This window comes from Oncorhynchus mykiss, chromosome 2, assembly GCF_057628025.1.
Source record: "Oncorhynchus mykiss isolate SJ-2025 chromosome 2, ASM5762802v1, whole genome shotgun sequence".
NCBI lineage: Eukaryota > Metazoa > Chordata > Actinopteri > Salmoniformes > Salmonidae > Oncorhynchus > Oncorhynchus mykiss.
Window position 1 is genome coordinate 87,504,439 of NC_143023.1, and position 13,179 is coordinate 87,517,617.

The 13,179-nt window shown below is 42.9% G+C and overlaps 1 protein-coding gene across 2 annotated transcripts in view; it reads right to left on the reverse strand.

Moving 5' to 3' along the window:
- Positions 1-212: 212 nt before the first annotated feature.
- The window catches only part of LOC110498902 (spondin-1), a 132,508-nt gene continuing 119,541 nt past the window's right edge, over positions 213-13,179 (reverse strand). For both annotated transcript variants that reach the window (XM_036958288.2, XM_036958296.2), the window contains exons 15-16: positions 6,083-6,367; positions 213-1,525 (exon numbers count right to left, since the gene is read on the reverse strand). In XM_036958288.2, coding sequence (XP_036814183.2) covers positions 1,356-1,525; positions 6,083-6,367 — 455 coding nt within the window. In that variant the 3' untranslated portion in view covers positions 213-1,355. The remainder of the gene's footprint in view (positions 1,526-6,082; positions 6,368-13,179) is intronic.

Here is a 13,179-nt window from a genome sequence, read left to right on the forward strand (position 1 = left end):
TGGAGCTTGGTACTCACTTTCGTACTCAATGATTATTTTGTTGAGAGCTATATGAAACAATGGCTTCTACAATCATCTAGAAGTGCTTTATGCTTGAACTAGATCATTTTATACAAGTGGGCAAATCATTGGACAAGACAAGACAGTACATGTCTATAGAAACGGTGGGAGATGAGCAAAAAGACATTCACAAAATGATTTATCACGTTTACTTTTATGGTAAAGGTGATTTATTCCAAAATAGTAATATGTTGTAGAGGCAAAAGAAGAAAGAGAGAGGACTGATAAAATGACAGAGAGAACATCTACATATGACTTTGGAAAGAGTCTTGTCTCACATTCTTATCAAAATACAACAACAAAATAAACAAAATATGTAATTATGCACACTCAACGAGGCGTGTTTAAGACTCTACATGTCTTACAATGGAATAAAAAGTCACAATAGATTCGTGTCTTGAAAATAATAATGTATTGAGGCATACAAAAATTGGAATGATTGTTCACCTGTGCTTTGTCTTGGAATATAATTGTCAAATTAACAAACTAAGCACGGGATAAAATATTTTCTATAAATTACTTGGTTGGTATTTTCATTCAATAATGTTTCAAAACAATCAACACTGATTTTCCAAAAAAGTCTTACTGTGTATACGGAGCTACTTTGTACAACCTGTATGGAGTATTGTGGTTCAACCAGCAGGATTACAATGCTCAAATCAACCGGACAGTGAAGTTTGGAGACCTGCCTTAATGATACATGAATGCTGGAGTGAAACTCAACTCTCTGATGCGGATAAAGAAATTGGGGGCAGGAAAAATGCCAAATGCAAATTCCTTTTGATGCCCTAGACTGGAGGCCTGGACTGAAGTGTCTCTTTCTAAGATCTGCAAGTGCCCTTTATCATCATCGTTTGGCCACATTTTGAAGTCTAGGGTCACTACCAGTGAAGTCTTCTGACTGAGAAATGTTAGACATGCAAGAGTGAAAGAGTGTTACCAGTGCTAGCTAGTAAAGCCAATACAACTGTAGTATAAAGACAAAAACAACATTGTAAAAAAACATGTGTGTGATTGTGAAGTTGTGGTGTACTGTATAGTGTTGGTTACATAGTAATACATTGGCCTGCTGAGTGAGGAGGCTACTATAAGACTAATGACTGACGCTGGTCTCGTCCTCAGCCCAGTGATCCACAGTAATGGAGTCTCTGGAGAATCTCTCATCTCCCTCCAACACACAGGTGCTGTATCCATCACACTGACTGCCAACCCAGGCTAAATCAACACTGACAGTCTGCTTCTCCTTCCTCCCCCCAGCCCTAACAAAGATAAACACAGATAGACAGCAGAGCCCCCTAGCAGGGCTGGACATTACAGGCACGGATCTCCTTCCTGTCCTTGCAGCTGGTGACCTGTGCAGGGGCACTCTTGGCTCTCTTCTTCACAGCCATTAAGCGCTCCTGGATCCCCCCACCGCAGTACTTGGAACAGTCCGTCCAACTGGACCAGGGCTTCATCTTACAACCTGTGGGAACAAGTCAATGAGACGAGAGAGGGGGGTTAGAATAATACAAAATGCTCTGAGACCAGGTTGGGTTTCAGGTGGCTTTACTTAGTAAGCCAAATCAATCATGCACCAAATATTTTACTTGATTATGACATATTAATTAATGTGAGCAAGCAAAAGTGAGACATATCAAATGTGCAATGTTCAAGCCTTAATTTCATGACCAATTATTTTTTAGCCTTACATTAGACTGAACAATCATCCATGCTCCAGAGAGCATGGAGTCCCAGTCCGCTCCCTATCGCCCTTAATTAGTGATGATGATTGGTGGGTGGTGTGGGTTGTGGTGGTGGAGGGGGAGGGGTATTCTTCCAGCCCCAGCCAGATCTGTGGGGGTATTTGTCACCGTCACCAGCTCATTAGCCACGGGTTAAAGAAACCTGTCTCTGTGGGGAGGCAACAGTCCAAAGCCCACCCTGACTGCTCTGCCTCTACCCGCTGGGAGCATCATGACAGCCATCTGTGAGCAGGCCCAGTCACTTTATCAACCTGACAGGGCTGATCAGCACTGAGTGTAGCAGCTTTAACACAGCCAGCCAGGCAGGGAGGGAGGGAGGGAGGAGAGGGCAGCATTGATCATCTCAGGACTTGGGCGGATGGATTAAGAGTGAGCTGCATGAGAAATTTGACATGAGGCATGTCCGGACTGAGCTAAAGGGTAGTGCTGCCACTTTCAAGGAGCGGAACTCCAACTCTCTTATTAGATATTCCGCTATGCCCTCAGACAAACCATCAAACATGCAAAGTGTAAATACAGGACTAAGATTGAATTCTACTACACCGGCTCCGATGCTTGTCGGATGTGGCAGGGCTTGAAAACTATTACGGACTACAAAGGGAAGACCAGATGCAAGCTGCCCAGTGACACAAGCCTACCAGATGAGCTAAATAACTTCTATGCGTGCTTCAAGGCAAGCAACACTGAAGCATGAATGAGAGCACCAGCTGTGCCGGACGACTTTGTGATCACGCTCGACGTAGCCAATGTGGGTAAGACCTTTAAACAGGTCAGCATTCACAAGGCCACAGGGCCAGATGGATTACCAGGACACGTACTACGAGCATGCGCTGACCAACTGGCAAGTGTCTTCACTGGCGTTTTCAACCTGTCACTGGCAGGTTGAGTCTGTAATATCTACAGTGGCTTGCGAAAGTATTGACTCCCCTTGGCATTTTTCCTATTTTGTTACCTTACAACCTGGAATTAAAATACATTTTTGGGGGGTTTGTATCATTTGATTCATACAACATTTCTACCACTTTGAAGATGCAAAATATTTTGTTTTGTGAAACAAACAAGAAATAAGACAAAAAATAACAGAAAACTTGCATATAACTTTTCACCCCCCCAAAATCAATACTTTGTAGAGCCACCTTTTGCAGCAATTACAGCTGCAAGTCTCTTGGGGTATGTCTCTATAAGCTTGGCACATCTAGCCACTTGGATTTTTGTCCATTCTTCAAGGCAAAACTTCTCCAGCCCCTTCAAGTTGGATGGGTTCCGCTGGTGTACAGCAATCTTTAAGTCATACCACAGATTCTCAATTGGATTGAGGTCTGGGCTTTGACTAGGCCATTCCAAGACATTTAAATGTTTCCCCTTAAACCACTCAAGTGTTGCTTTAGCAGTATGCTTAGGGTCATTGTCCTGCTGGAAGGTGAACCTCTGTCCCAGTCTCAAATCTCTGGAAGACTGAAACAGGTTTCCCTCAATAATTTCCCTGTATTTAGCACCATCCATCATTCCTTCAATTCTGACCAGTTTCCCAGTCCCTGCCGATAAAAAACATCCCCACAGCTTGATGCTGCCACCACCATGCTTCACTGTGGGGATGTTGTTCTCGGGGTGATGTGAGGTGTTGGGTTTGCGCCCGAAATGGCATGTTCCTTGATGGCCAAAAAGCTACATTTTAGTCTCATCTGACCAGAGTACCTTCTTCCATATGTTTGGGGAGTCTCTCAAATGCCTTTTGGCGAACACAAACGTGTTTACTTATTTTTTTCTTTAAGCAATGTCTTTTTTCTGGCCACTCTTCTGTACATCTCCACAACTTTGTCCCTGATCTGTTTGGAGAGTTCCTTGGTCTTCATGGTGCCGGTTGCTTGGTGGTGCCCATTGCTTAGGGGTGTTGCAGACTCTGGGGCCTTTCAGAACAGGCATATATTTACTGAGATTATGTGACACAGGTGGACTTTAACTAATTATGTGACTTCTGAAGGTAATTGGTTGCACCAGATCTTATTTAGGGGCTACATATAAAAGTGGGGTTTTTTTTCCCCGTTTTTTTTTCGAACTGTTTCACTTTCATTTCACTTCACTACTTTGGACTATTTTGTGCATGTCCATTACATGAAATCCAAATAAAAATCTAGTTAAATTACAGGTTTTAATGCAACAAAATAGGAAAAACGCCAAGGGGGATGAATACTTTTGCAAGGCACTGTATATGTTTCAAGCAGACCATCATAGTCCCAGGGCTCAAGAACACCAAGGTAACCTGCCTAAATGACCACTGACCCATAGCACTCACGTCTGTAGCCATAAAGTGCTTTGAAAGGCAGGTCATGGCTCACATCAACACCATCATCCCAGAAACCTTAGACCCACACCAATTTGCATACCGTCCCAAAAGATCCACAGATGACACAATCTCTATTGCCCCTTCCCACCTGGACAAAAGGAACACCTATGTGAGAATGCTTTTCATTGACTACAGCTCAGTGTTCAACACCATAGTGCCCTCAAAGCTCATCATTAAGCTAAGTACCCTGTGACTAAACACCTCCCTCTGCAACAGGATCCTGAACGTCCTGATGGGCCGCCCCCCAGGTGGTAAGGATAGACAACAACATATCTGCCACTCTGATTCTCAACATGGGGCCCCGTCAGGGGTGTGTGCTTAGTCCCCTCCTGTACTCCCTGTTCACCCATGACTGTGTGGCCAAGCACGACTCCAACACCATCATTAAGCTTGTCAACTACACAACAGTGATTACCAACAACGAGGAGACAGCCTATAGGGTGGAGGTCAGAGACCTGGAAGTGTGGTGCCAGGACAACAAACTCTCCCTCATCATGATCAAAACAAAGGAGATGATCGTGGACTACAGGAAAAGGAGGGCAGAGCACGTCCTCATTCTCATCGACAGGGCTGTAGTGGAGCAGGTTGAGAGCTTCAAGTTCCTTGGTGTCCACATCACCAACAAATTATCATGGTCCAAACACACCAAGACAGTCATGAAGAGGGCATGACAACACCTATTCCCCCTCAGGGGACTGAAAAGATTTGGCATGGGTCCTCAGATCCTCAAAAAGTTCTACAGCTGGATCATTGACCATTGAGAGCATGAGAGCATCACCGCCTGGTATGGCAACTGCTTAGCCTCAGACGGCAAGGTGCTACAGAGGGTAGTGCATATGGCCCAGTATATCACTGGGGCCATGCTTCCTGCCATCCAGGACCTCTATATCAGGCGGTGTCAGAGGAAGGCCCTAAAAATTGCCAAAGACTACAGCCATCCTAATCATTGACTTACCGCACGGCAAGTGGTACCAGAGCGCCAAGTCTAGGTCCAAAAGGCTTTTTAACAGCTTCTACCCCCAAGCTATAAGACTCCTGAACAGCTAATCAAATGGCTACCCAGACTATTTGCATTGATCCCTCCTTTTTTTGATCCCCCCTTTTTTTATACACTGCTGCTACTGGCTGTTTATTATCTATTATCTATGCATAGTCACTTTACCCCTACCAACATGTACATATTACCTCAATTACCTTGACTAACCTGTACCCCCGCACATTGACTCTGTACCAGTACCCCCTGTATATAACCACATTATTGTTCTTTTATTGTTGCTCTTATATTTTTTACTTTTGTTTATTTAGTAAATATTTTTCTTAACTCTTTTTCTTAACACTGCATTGTTGGTTAAGGGCTTGTAAGTAAGCATTTCACGCTAAGATCTACACCTGTGGTATTCGGCACGTGACAAATAAAATTTGATTTGATTTACATTCTGAGATACAAACAATACCTCAGCAGGACTTATGGGAAATCCAAATGAATAATGAGTGACTGGGAAATCATCGTCAGTGACAAGCCCGATTTATTTAACCCTATATTTGGGATATAAAGGACACATCAAGGTGGTGGATAAAGCATGTATCAATGATATGAATGAAAGAGGTGATAATGATGAAGATATAAAATGTGTATGTACAGTATATATGCCACACAGGTGATGATGATGAAGATATAAAATGTGTGTATACAGTATATATACCACACATGTGATAATGATGAAGATATAACATGTATATACTGTATATATACACTATATGTGTCACACAGGTGATGATGATGAAGATATAAAATGTGTATATACAGTATTTATACCACACAGGTGATGATGATATAAAATGTGTATATACAGTATTTATGCCACACAGGTGATGATGATATAAAATGTGTATATACAGTATTTATGCCACACAGGTGATGATGATGACTGACCTGGCTGTTCCTCCACTGCTGCGTCCCGTCCTTGCTGTTTTCCCCTCCTCTTCTCCTTCCCGCCGCCCACCTCTCCCCCCCGCCGTCTCTTCTTCTCCTCGCTGGCCCTGGAGCCCCGTTTGCACTTCCTGATCTTACACTTCTTCCTCTGGACCGTCTCAGAGCAGGGCTCCCCTCCAAACTGGGGCTCTAGCTTCACCATGCGCGTCCTGATGGTGTGGCCTTTGCCGCAGGACTTATTACACTCGGACCACTCCGTCCACTCTGACACCATGCAGTCCATAGCTGGGGAGAGATCGGGGGGGGGGGAGGTTAATGAAGTGTAAGTAACTGACTCTGTCCTTATTTGTTTATTCAGATCCCCATTAGCTTTTGCAGAAGTGGCAGCTACTCTTCCTGGGGTCCAAAAAAACACAAAACATGACAAGTAGAAAAACACTGAGACAAGACAGTCACACACATTTAAAAGACAACGATATACAAACACTACAACAACAAAAATACATAACACATAATGTGTGTTAGTGTGTCTGTGTGTGCTTGTGTTTGTGTGTGTCCCCTCATAGTCCCCGTCGTTCCATGAGTTATTGTTTAATCTGTTTTTTAAATGTAATTTTGCTGTTTGTTTGAGTAATTAGGTATGGAAGGGAGTTCCATGAGATCATGGTACTCTATAAAAGTGTGGGTTGCCGTGAATCCGTTTTGGACTTGGGGACTCTGAAGTGACCCCTGGTGGCAGGTCTTGTGGGGTATGTATGGGTGTCTAGGTTGAATATTATTTAATTATGCAGAAAATCTGGACTTTTTGTCACAGTAATATTTCAAATAAAAACTAGAATAAAATCAGTCAATGTCTCATCAACGCTCAACCAGGAAAGACTGGCATGCATGTTGTTGATGTTAGTTCTGTATGTGCAGTTAAGGGCAAGGCGTGCTGCTCTGTTCTGAGCAAGCTGCAGCTTTGCTAGGTCTTTCTTTGCTGCACTTAACCATATTACTGGGACAATACCAGAACCTGAATAACTAGTACAGTTGATTTTTGTTTTTATAACAGACATACCCCTCCCCAACTTCACAACCACTTTGTCAATATGACTTGACCATGATAATGAGGGTTAGGTCTTAGAGAATGTTTTGAAACAAACACAATACTTTTTGTTTTAGATATATTTAAGACCAGTTTATTATTGATCACGCATTTTGATACTGACTGTAACTCCTTATTTATAATTTCAGTGAGCTCACTGGCTTTGGTTGCTGACATGTAGAGTATGAAATCATCAGCATACATAGTCATAGTGGCTAAATACAGGGGGTACCACTTTGTGTAAGACCAGCGGCAAATAATTTGTAAAAATAGAGAAGAGTAACGGCCTAAGGCAACTGCCCTGAGGGACACCGCACTGTGCATATCTGATGTTATAGATGCTTCCATTGAAGAACACTCTATGGGTTCTATTGGATAAAAAAACTATCCAACCATGTGATGGGAGGTCATGTAATAGCAATTTGGTTTTTTCAATAACAATTTATGATCAATAACATCAAAGGCTGCACTGAAATCTAACAATACAGCTCCAACTATCTTATTATTATCCATTTATTTTAACCAATCATCCGTCATCTGAGTCAGTGCAATACAAATCAGTGCCCTTCTCTATATGCATGCTGAAAGTCAGTAGTTAACTTGTTCTTGGAAAAATAGCATTGTATTTGGTCAAACACAATCCTCTCCATCAGTTTACTAAGAACAGGCAGCAATCTGATTGGGCGGCTGTTAAGGCCAGCAAAGGGTGCTTTAGTATTTTTAGGCAGTGGAATTACTTTAGCTGCCTCCCACGCCTGTCAACAAACACACTCCTTTAGGCTTAGGTTAAGATATAGCAAACAGGGGTGGCAATACAGTCTGCTACCATTCTCAATGCTACCATTCTCAATAGTTTCGCATCAATAGTTTCCCATCATCACATTACTAGTGAAATAGTCATTGAAACGATTGGCAATATCAAAAGATTCTGTTATAAATAACTCATTAACTTCAATCAACGCTGGAGATTAATTGGGCTTTTCTGCCCATTATAACATTTAAGGTAATCCACAGTCTTTTTCTATTGTTTTGTAAGTAATTTATCTTTGTTTTGTAATATTTCCTATTTTTGTTAAGTTTAGTCACAAAATGTCTCAATTCACAGTATGTCATCCAATCAGCTGAGCAGCCTGACTTGTTTGCCACCTCTTTTTCATCACTTCTTTAAAACATACAATTGCGACGGAACATTTTTATCAGTGTGTGTATCAGATTATTCACAGATTGTGTGTTCAGCATACATGCTTCTTTTGGGTTCATGCAAGTGACTGACTGATGGTGCATGGAAAGAATCCTCACTATCAGTATAAGCAATTTTGCAGTATGCCCAGAACATTGCTCTGGGAACCGAAAGGGGTATCTCAGTGTCAAGGTCTCAGCTTGGAGAGAAGAAGCCTTATTGGTCAGTCACGTGCAGGAACCAATGATAATGATGAATATTGAATCATGTAAATCATGCAAATATAACTTGTATGGATGCAACAGTACAGTGGGCCCACGGTTTGGTATGTAGTATCATGGTTTGTGGGCCATGGTAATGGTACGGTTTCGGTAACTTTATATTTAAGAAAAATTAATTAATTCACCCATTAAACAATTGACTCTTATTTTGTCTATTGACAAATAAAACTTTACATTCAGAAAAATGGCAGCATGACTGACTAGGCCTGGTTTATGTCTCTACTGTATGAAATCAAGGGGAAAAAAACACAAAAATGAAAAGTGCTTCTTAGCTTTGACAACCTGTAGCTCTTCATCTCCCAATCCAGTACATAGTGAACCGTCACAGTGAGGTAGCTTTGAGTTGCTCTGGAGGTCCAACTATCAGTGGAGAGAGCTAGATAGGGTGCCTGTGTCAATTCACTTTCAATTTCTCTCTGTGATGTTTCAGAGTTTGGGAATTACTTTGCTGCTGAAATGTGTGCGGGAGGGGACATTGTAACGCGGTTACATTGTTTTCATCAGGTGACAAAATCCAGAGTCAGTAATCACTGAATAGGCCTGCAAGTCTTTGGCTATGAATACTCCCACTGCTTTCATTATTTCTTTATGTTTTTCTGAATTTGTCGCAAATTGTTGTTGGAAGGCAGCAGCGAGAGATTGTTTTGGCTAACGAGTGGACTCTCCTTGCTCCAGCTCCACCTGCAAGGGATACGGCCGGGTGATGGCGACGTAAATGACACGTCATGTTAGAAGTGTTTCCACTCGAGTAGCCGACAGTGGCAAAGCAATGCTTGCAGACTGTACTTTGTTTGTTTATGGACTTCTTACCCTCGTCATCGTATTGAACGCTGAATGCAAAATGATCCCTCACAGCCGATTTAGTTTCTCCCCTCTTCACCGGACCCCTTTGGGGAGGTTTCCTACTGAGATGTCATTCCAAATTGTCCATTGGTTGTTTAAGTGGGAGGAGGTTGCGGTCACTGCGGTAGCCACGTTTTGAGACATTGCTGTGGAGTAAAGTTTGTCAGCCCTCAGGAGCCCCCTAACTACCACAAGCCGCGCGTCTGGTTCTGTGGATCTGAATGTAAATACAACATGCGTGTAGTCTGCAGCGCAATAAACAACGTTTTGGAAATGAAAGGAAAATGACAGGCATACCGTAATTCTGTTGTTCACGTGTGCGTATTGAACCATAGGGGGCGTACCAAACGGTTCGATAACATACTGTGTACCGGTGCATCCCTAATAACTTGTCAGTGTTAGCATGTTAATAAGAGAACTGAAGGGACTGCCCTGGCAGAGCTCCCGATGACGTGTACTATGGTGCATTGAGTTTGTTGGAACCTCTCCAGTTTGCTGATAATAAGGAATGATTAATTTAAGTTTACAAAATGTTTCAATTCATCATCAATACATGGGGCTCAAACAGTTCTCACAGTTGATTTTTTAACAGGTGCATGTCAACAATTGGCATGAATCATTTTACAAATACTTACAGTGCTGCATGTGCATACACTTCCTCATACACATTTTATTTATTTTTATTTCACCTTTATTTAACCAGGTAGCCTAGTTGAGAACAAGTTCTCATTTGCAACTGCGACCTGGCCAAGATAAAAGCAGTGCCACACAAACAACAACACAGAGTTACACATGGAATAAACAAACACACAATCAATAATACAGTAGAAAAATCTATATACAGCATGTGCAAATTAGGTAGGATAAGAGAGGTAAGGCAATGAATAGGCCATGGTGGCAAAGTAATTACAATATAGCAATTAAACACTGGAATGGTAGAATGTGCAGAAGATGAACGTGCAAGTTGAGAATACTGGGGTGCAAAGGAGCAAGATAGATAGATAGATAAATAAATAAATACAGTATGGGGATAGGTAGATTGGAAGGGCTATTTACAGATGAGCTATGTACAGGTGCAGTGATCTGTGAGCTGCTCTGACAGCTTGTGCTTAAAGCTAGTGAGGGAGGTAAGAGTCTCCAGCTTCAGAGATTTTTGCAGTTCATTCCAGTCATTGGCAGCAGAGAACTGGAAGGAGAGGCGGCCAAAGGAAGCTTTGGCTTTGGGGGTGACCAGTGAGATATACGTGCTGGAGCGCGTGCTATGGGTTGGTGCTGCTATGGTGACCAGTGAGATGAGATAAGGTGGGGCTTTACCTAGCAGAGACTTATAGATGACCTGGAGCAAGTGAGTTTGGCGGCGAGTACGAAGTGAGGGCCAGCCAACGAGATCATACAGGTGATAGTGGTGGGTAGTATACGGATGGCACTATGATAGACTGCGTGTTGGAGGCTATTTGGTAAATTACTTCACCGAAGTCGAGGATCAGTAGGATGGTCAGTTTTATGAGGGTATGTTTGGCAGCATGAGTGAAGGAGGCTTTGTTGTGAAATAGGAAGCAGTTTCTAGATTTAGTTTTAGATTGGAGATGTTTAATGTGAGTCTGGAAGGAGAGTTTACAGTCTAACCAGACACCTAGGCATTTGTAGTTGTCCACATATTCTAAGTCAGGGGCGGGCAGCGATCGGTTGAAGAGCATTCATTTATTTTTACTTGCATTTAAGAGCAGTTGGAGGCCACGGATGGAGAGTTGTATGGCATTGAAGCTCATCTGGAGGTTAGTTAACACAGTGTCCAACGAAGAGCCAGAGGTATACAGATTGGTGTCGTCTGCATAGAGGTGGATCAAAGAATCACCAGCAGCGAGAGCGACATCATTGATGTAAACAGAGACGAGAGTTGACCCGAGAATTGAACCCTGTGGCGCTCCCATAGAGACTGCCAGAGGTCCGGACAACAAGCCCTCCGATTTGACATACTGAACTCTATCGGAGAAGTAGTTGGTGAACCAAGCGAGGCAGTCATTTTAGAAACCAAGGCTGTTTAGTCACCCAATAAGAATGTTGTGATTGACAGAGTCGAAAGCCTTAGCCAGGTCGATGAATACGGCTGCACAGTAATGTCTCTTATCGATGGCAGTTATGATATCATTTAGGACCTTGAGCGTGGCTGAGGTGCACCCATGACCAGCTCTGAAACCAGATTGCATAGCGGAGAAGGTACGGTGAGATTCGAAATGGTTGGTGATCTGTTTGTTAACATGGCTTTCAAAGACCTTAGAAAGGCAGGGTAGAATAGATATAGGTCTGTAGCAGTTTGGGTCTAGAGTGTCTCCCCCTTTGAAGAGGGGGATGACTGCGGCAGCTTTTCAATCTATGGGAATCTCAGACGATATGAAAGAGAGGTTGAACAGGATAGTTATAGGGGTTGCAATAATTTCAGCAGATAATTTTAGAAAGAGAGAGTCCAGATTGTCTAGCTCGGCTGATTTGTAGGGGTCCAGATTTTGCAGCTCTTTCAGAACATCAGCTATCTGGATTTGGGTAAAGGAGAAGTTCGGGAGGTTTGGGCGAGTTGCTGTGGGGAGTGCAGGGCTTTTGACCGGGGTAGCGGTAGCCAGGTGGAAAGCATGGCCAGCCGTAGAAAAATGCTTATTGAAATTCTCAATTATTTTGGATTTATTGGTTGGGTTGTGTAGCGGAGGACGCATGACTTTCAACCTTCGTCTCTCCAGAGCCTGTAAGTGAGTTGTAGCGATGAGACAAGACAGTAGCTACTAAACAATTGGATACCACGAAAACGGGGTAAAATTTTACTTTTTAAAATTTTACTTTTTAAATTTTTTTTAAAAAGTTGCATATCACAGGGGCTATTTGTGCTGTTCAAGGGCAGAGAGGTCTGGAGTGAACCAAGGGCTATATCTATTCCTAATTCTACATTTTTTTAATGGAGCATGCTTATTTAAGATGGCGAGGAAGGCACTTTTAAAGAATAACCAGTCATCCTCTACTGACGGGATGAGGTCAATGTCATTACAGGATACCCCGGCCAGGTCAATTAGAAAGGCCTGTTCGCAGAAGTGTTTTAGGGAGCGTTTGACAGTGATAAGGGGTGGTTGTTTGACCGCAGACCCATTACGGATGCAGGCAATGAGGCAGTGATTGCTGAGATCTTGGTTGAAAACAGCAGATGTGTATTTGGAGGGCAAGTTAGTCAGGATGATATCTATGAGGGTGCCCGTGTTTACGGATTTGGGGTTGTACCTGGTAGGTTCATTGATAATTTGTGTGATATTGAGGGCAGCAAGCTTAGATTGTAGGACGGCCGAGGTGTTAAGCATGTCCCAGTTTAGGTCACCTAGCAGCACAAGCTCAGAAGATAGATGGGGAGCAATCAATTCACATATGGTGTCCAGGGTACAGCTGGGGGCAGAGGGTGGTCTATTTCAAGCGTTATCGGTGAGATTGTTTCTGGAAAGGTGAATTTTTAGAAGTAGAAGCTCAAATTGTTTTGGTACAGACCTGGATGGTAAGATAGACCTCTGCAGGCTATCTCTATAGTAGATTGCAACACCGCCCCCTTTGGCAGTTCTATCTTGGTGGAAAATGTTATAGTTAGGGATCGAAATTTCAGGGGTTTTGGTGGTTTTCCTAAGCCAGGATTCAGACACGGCTAAGACATCCGGGTTGGCAGAATGTGGTAAAGCAG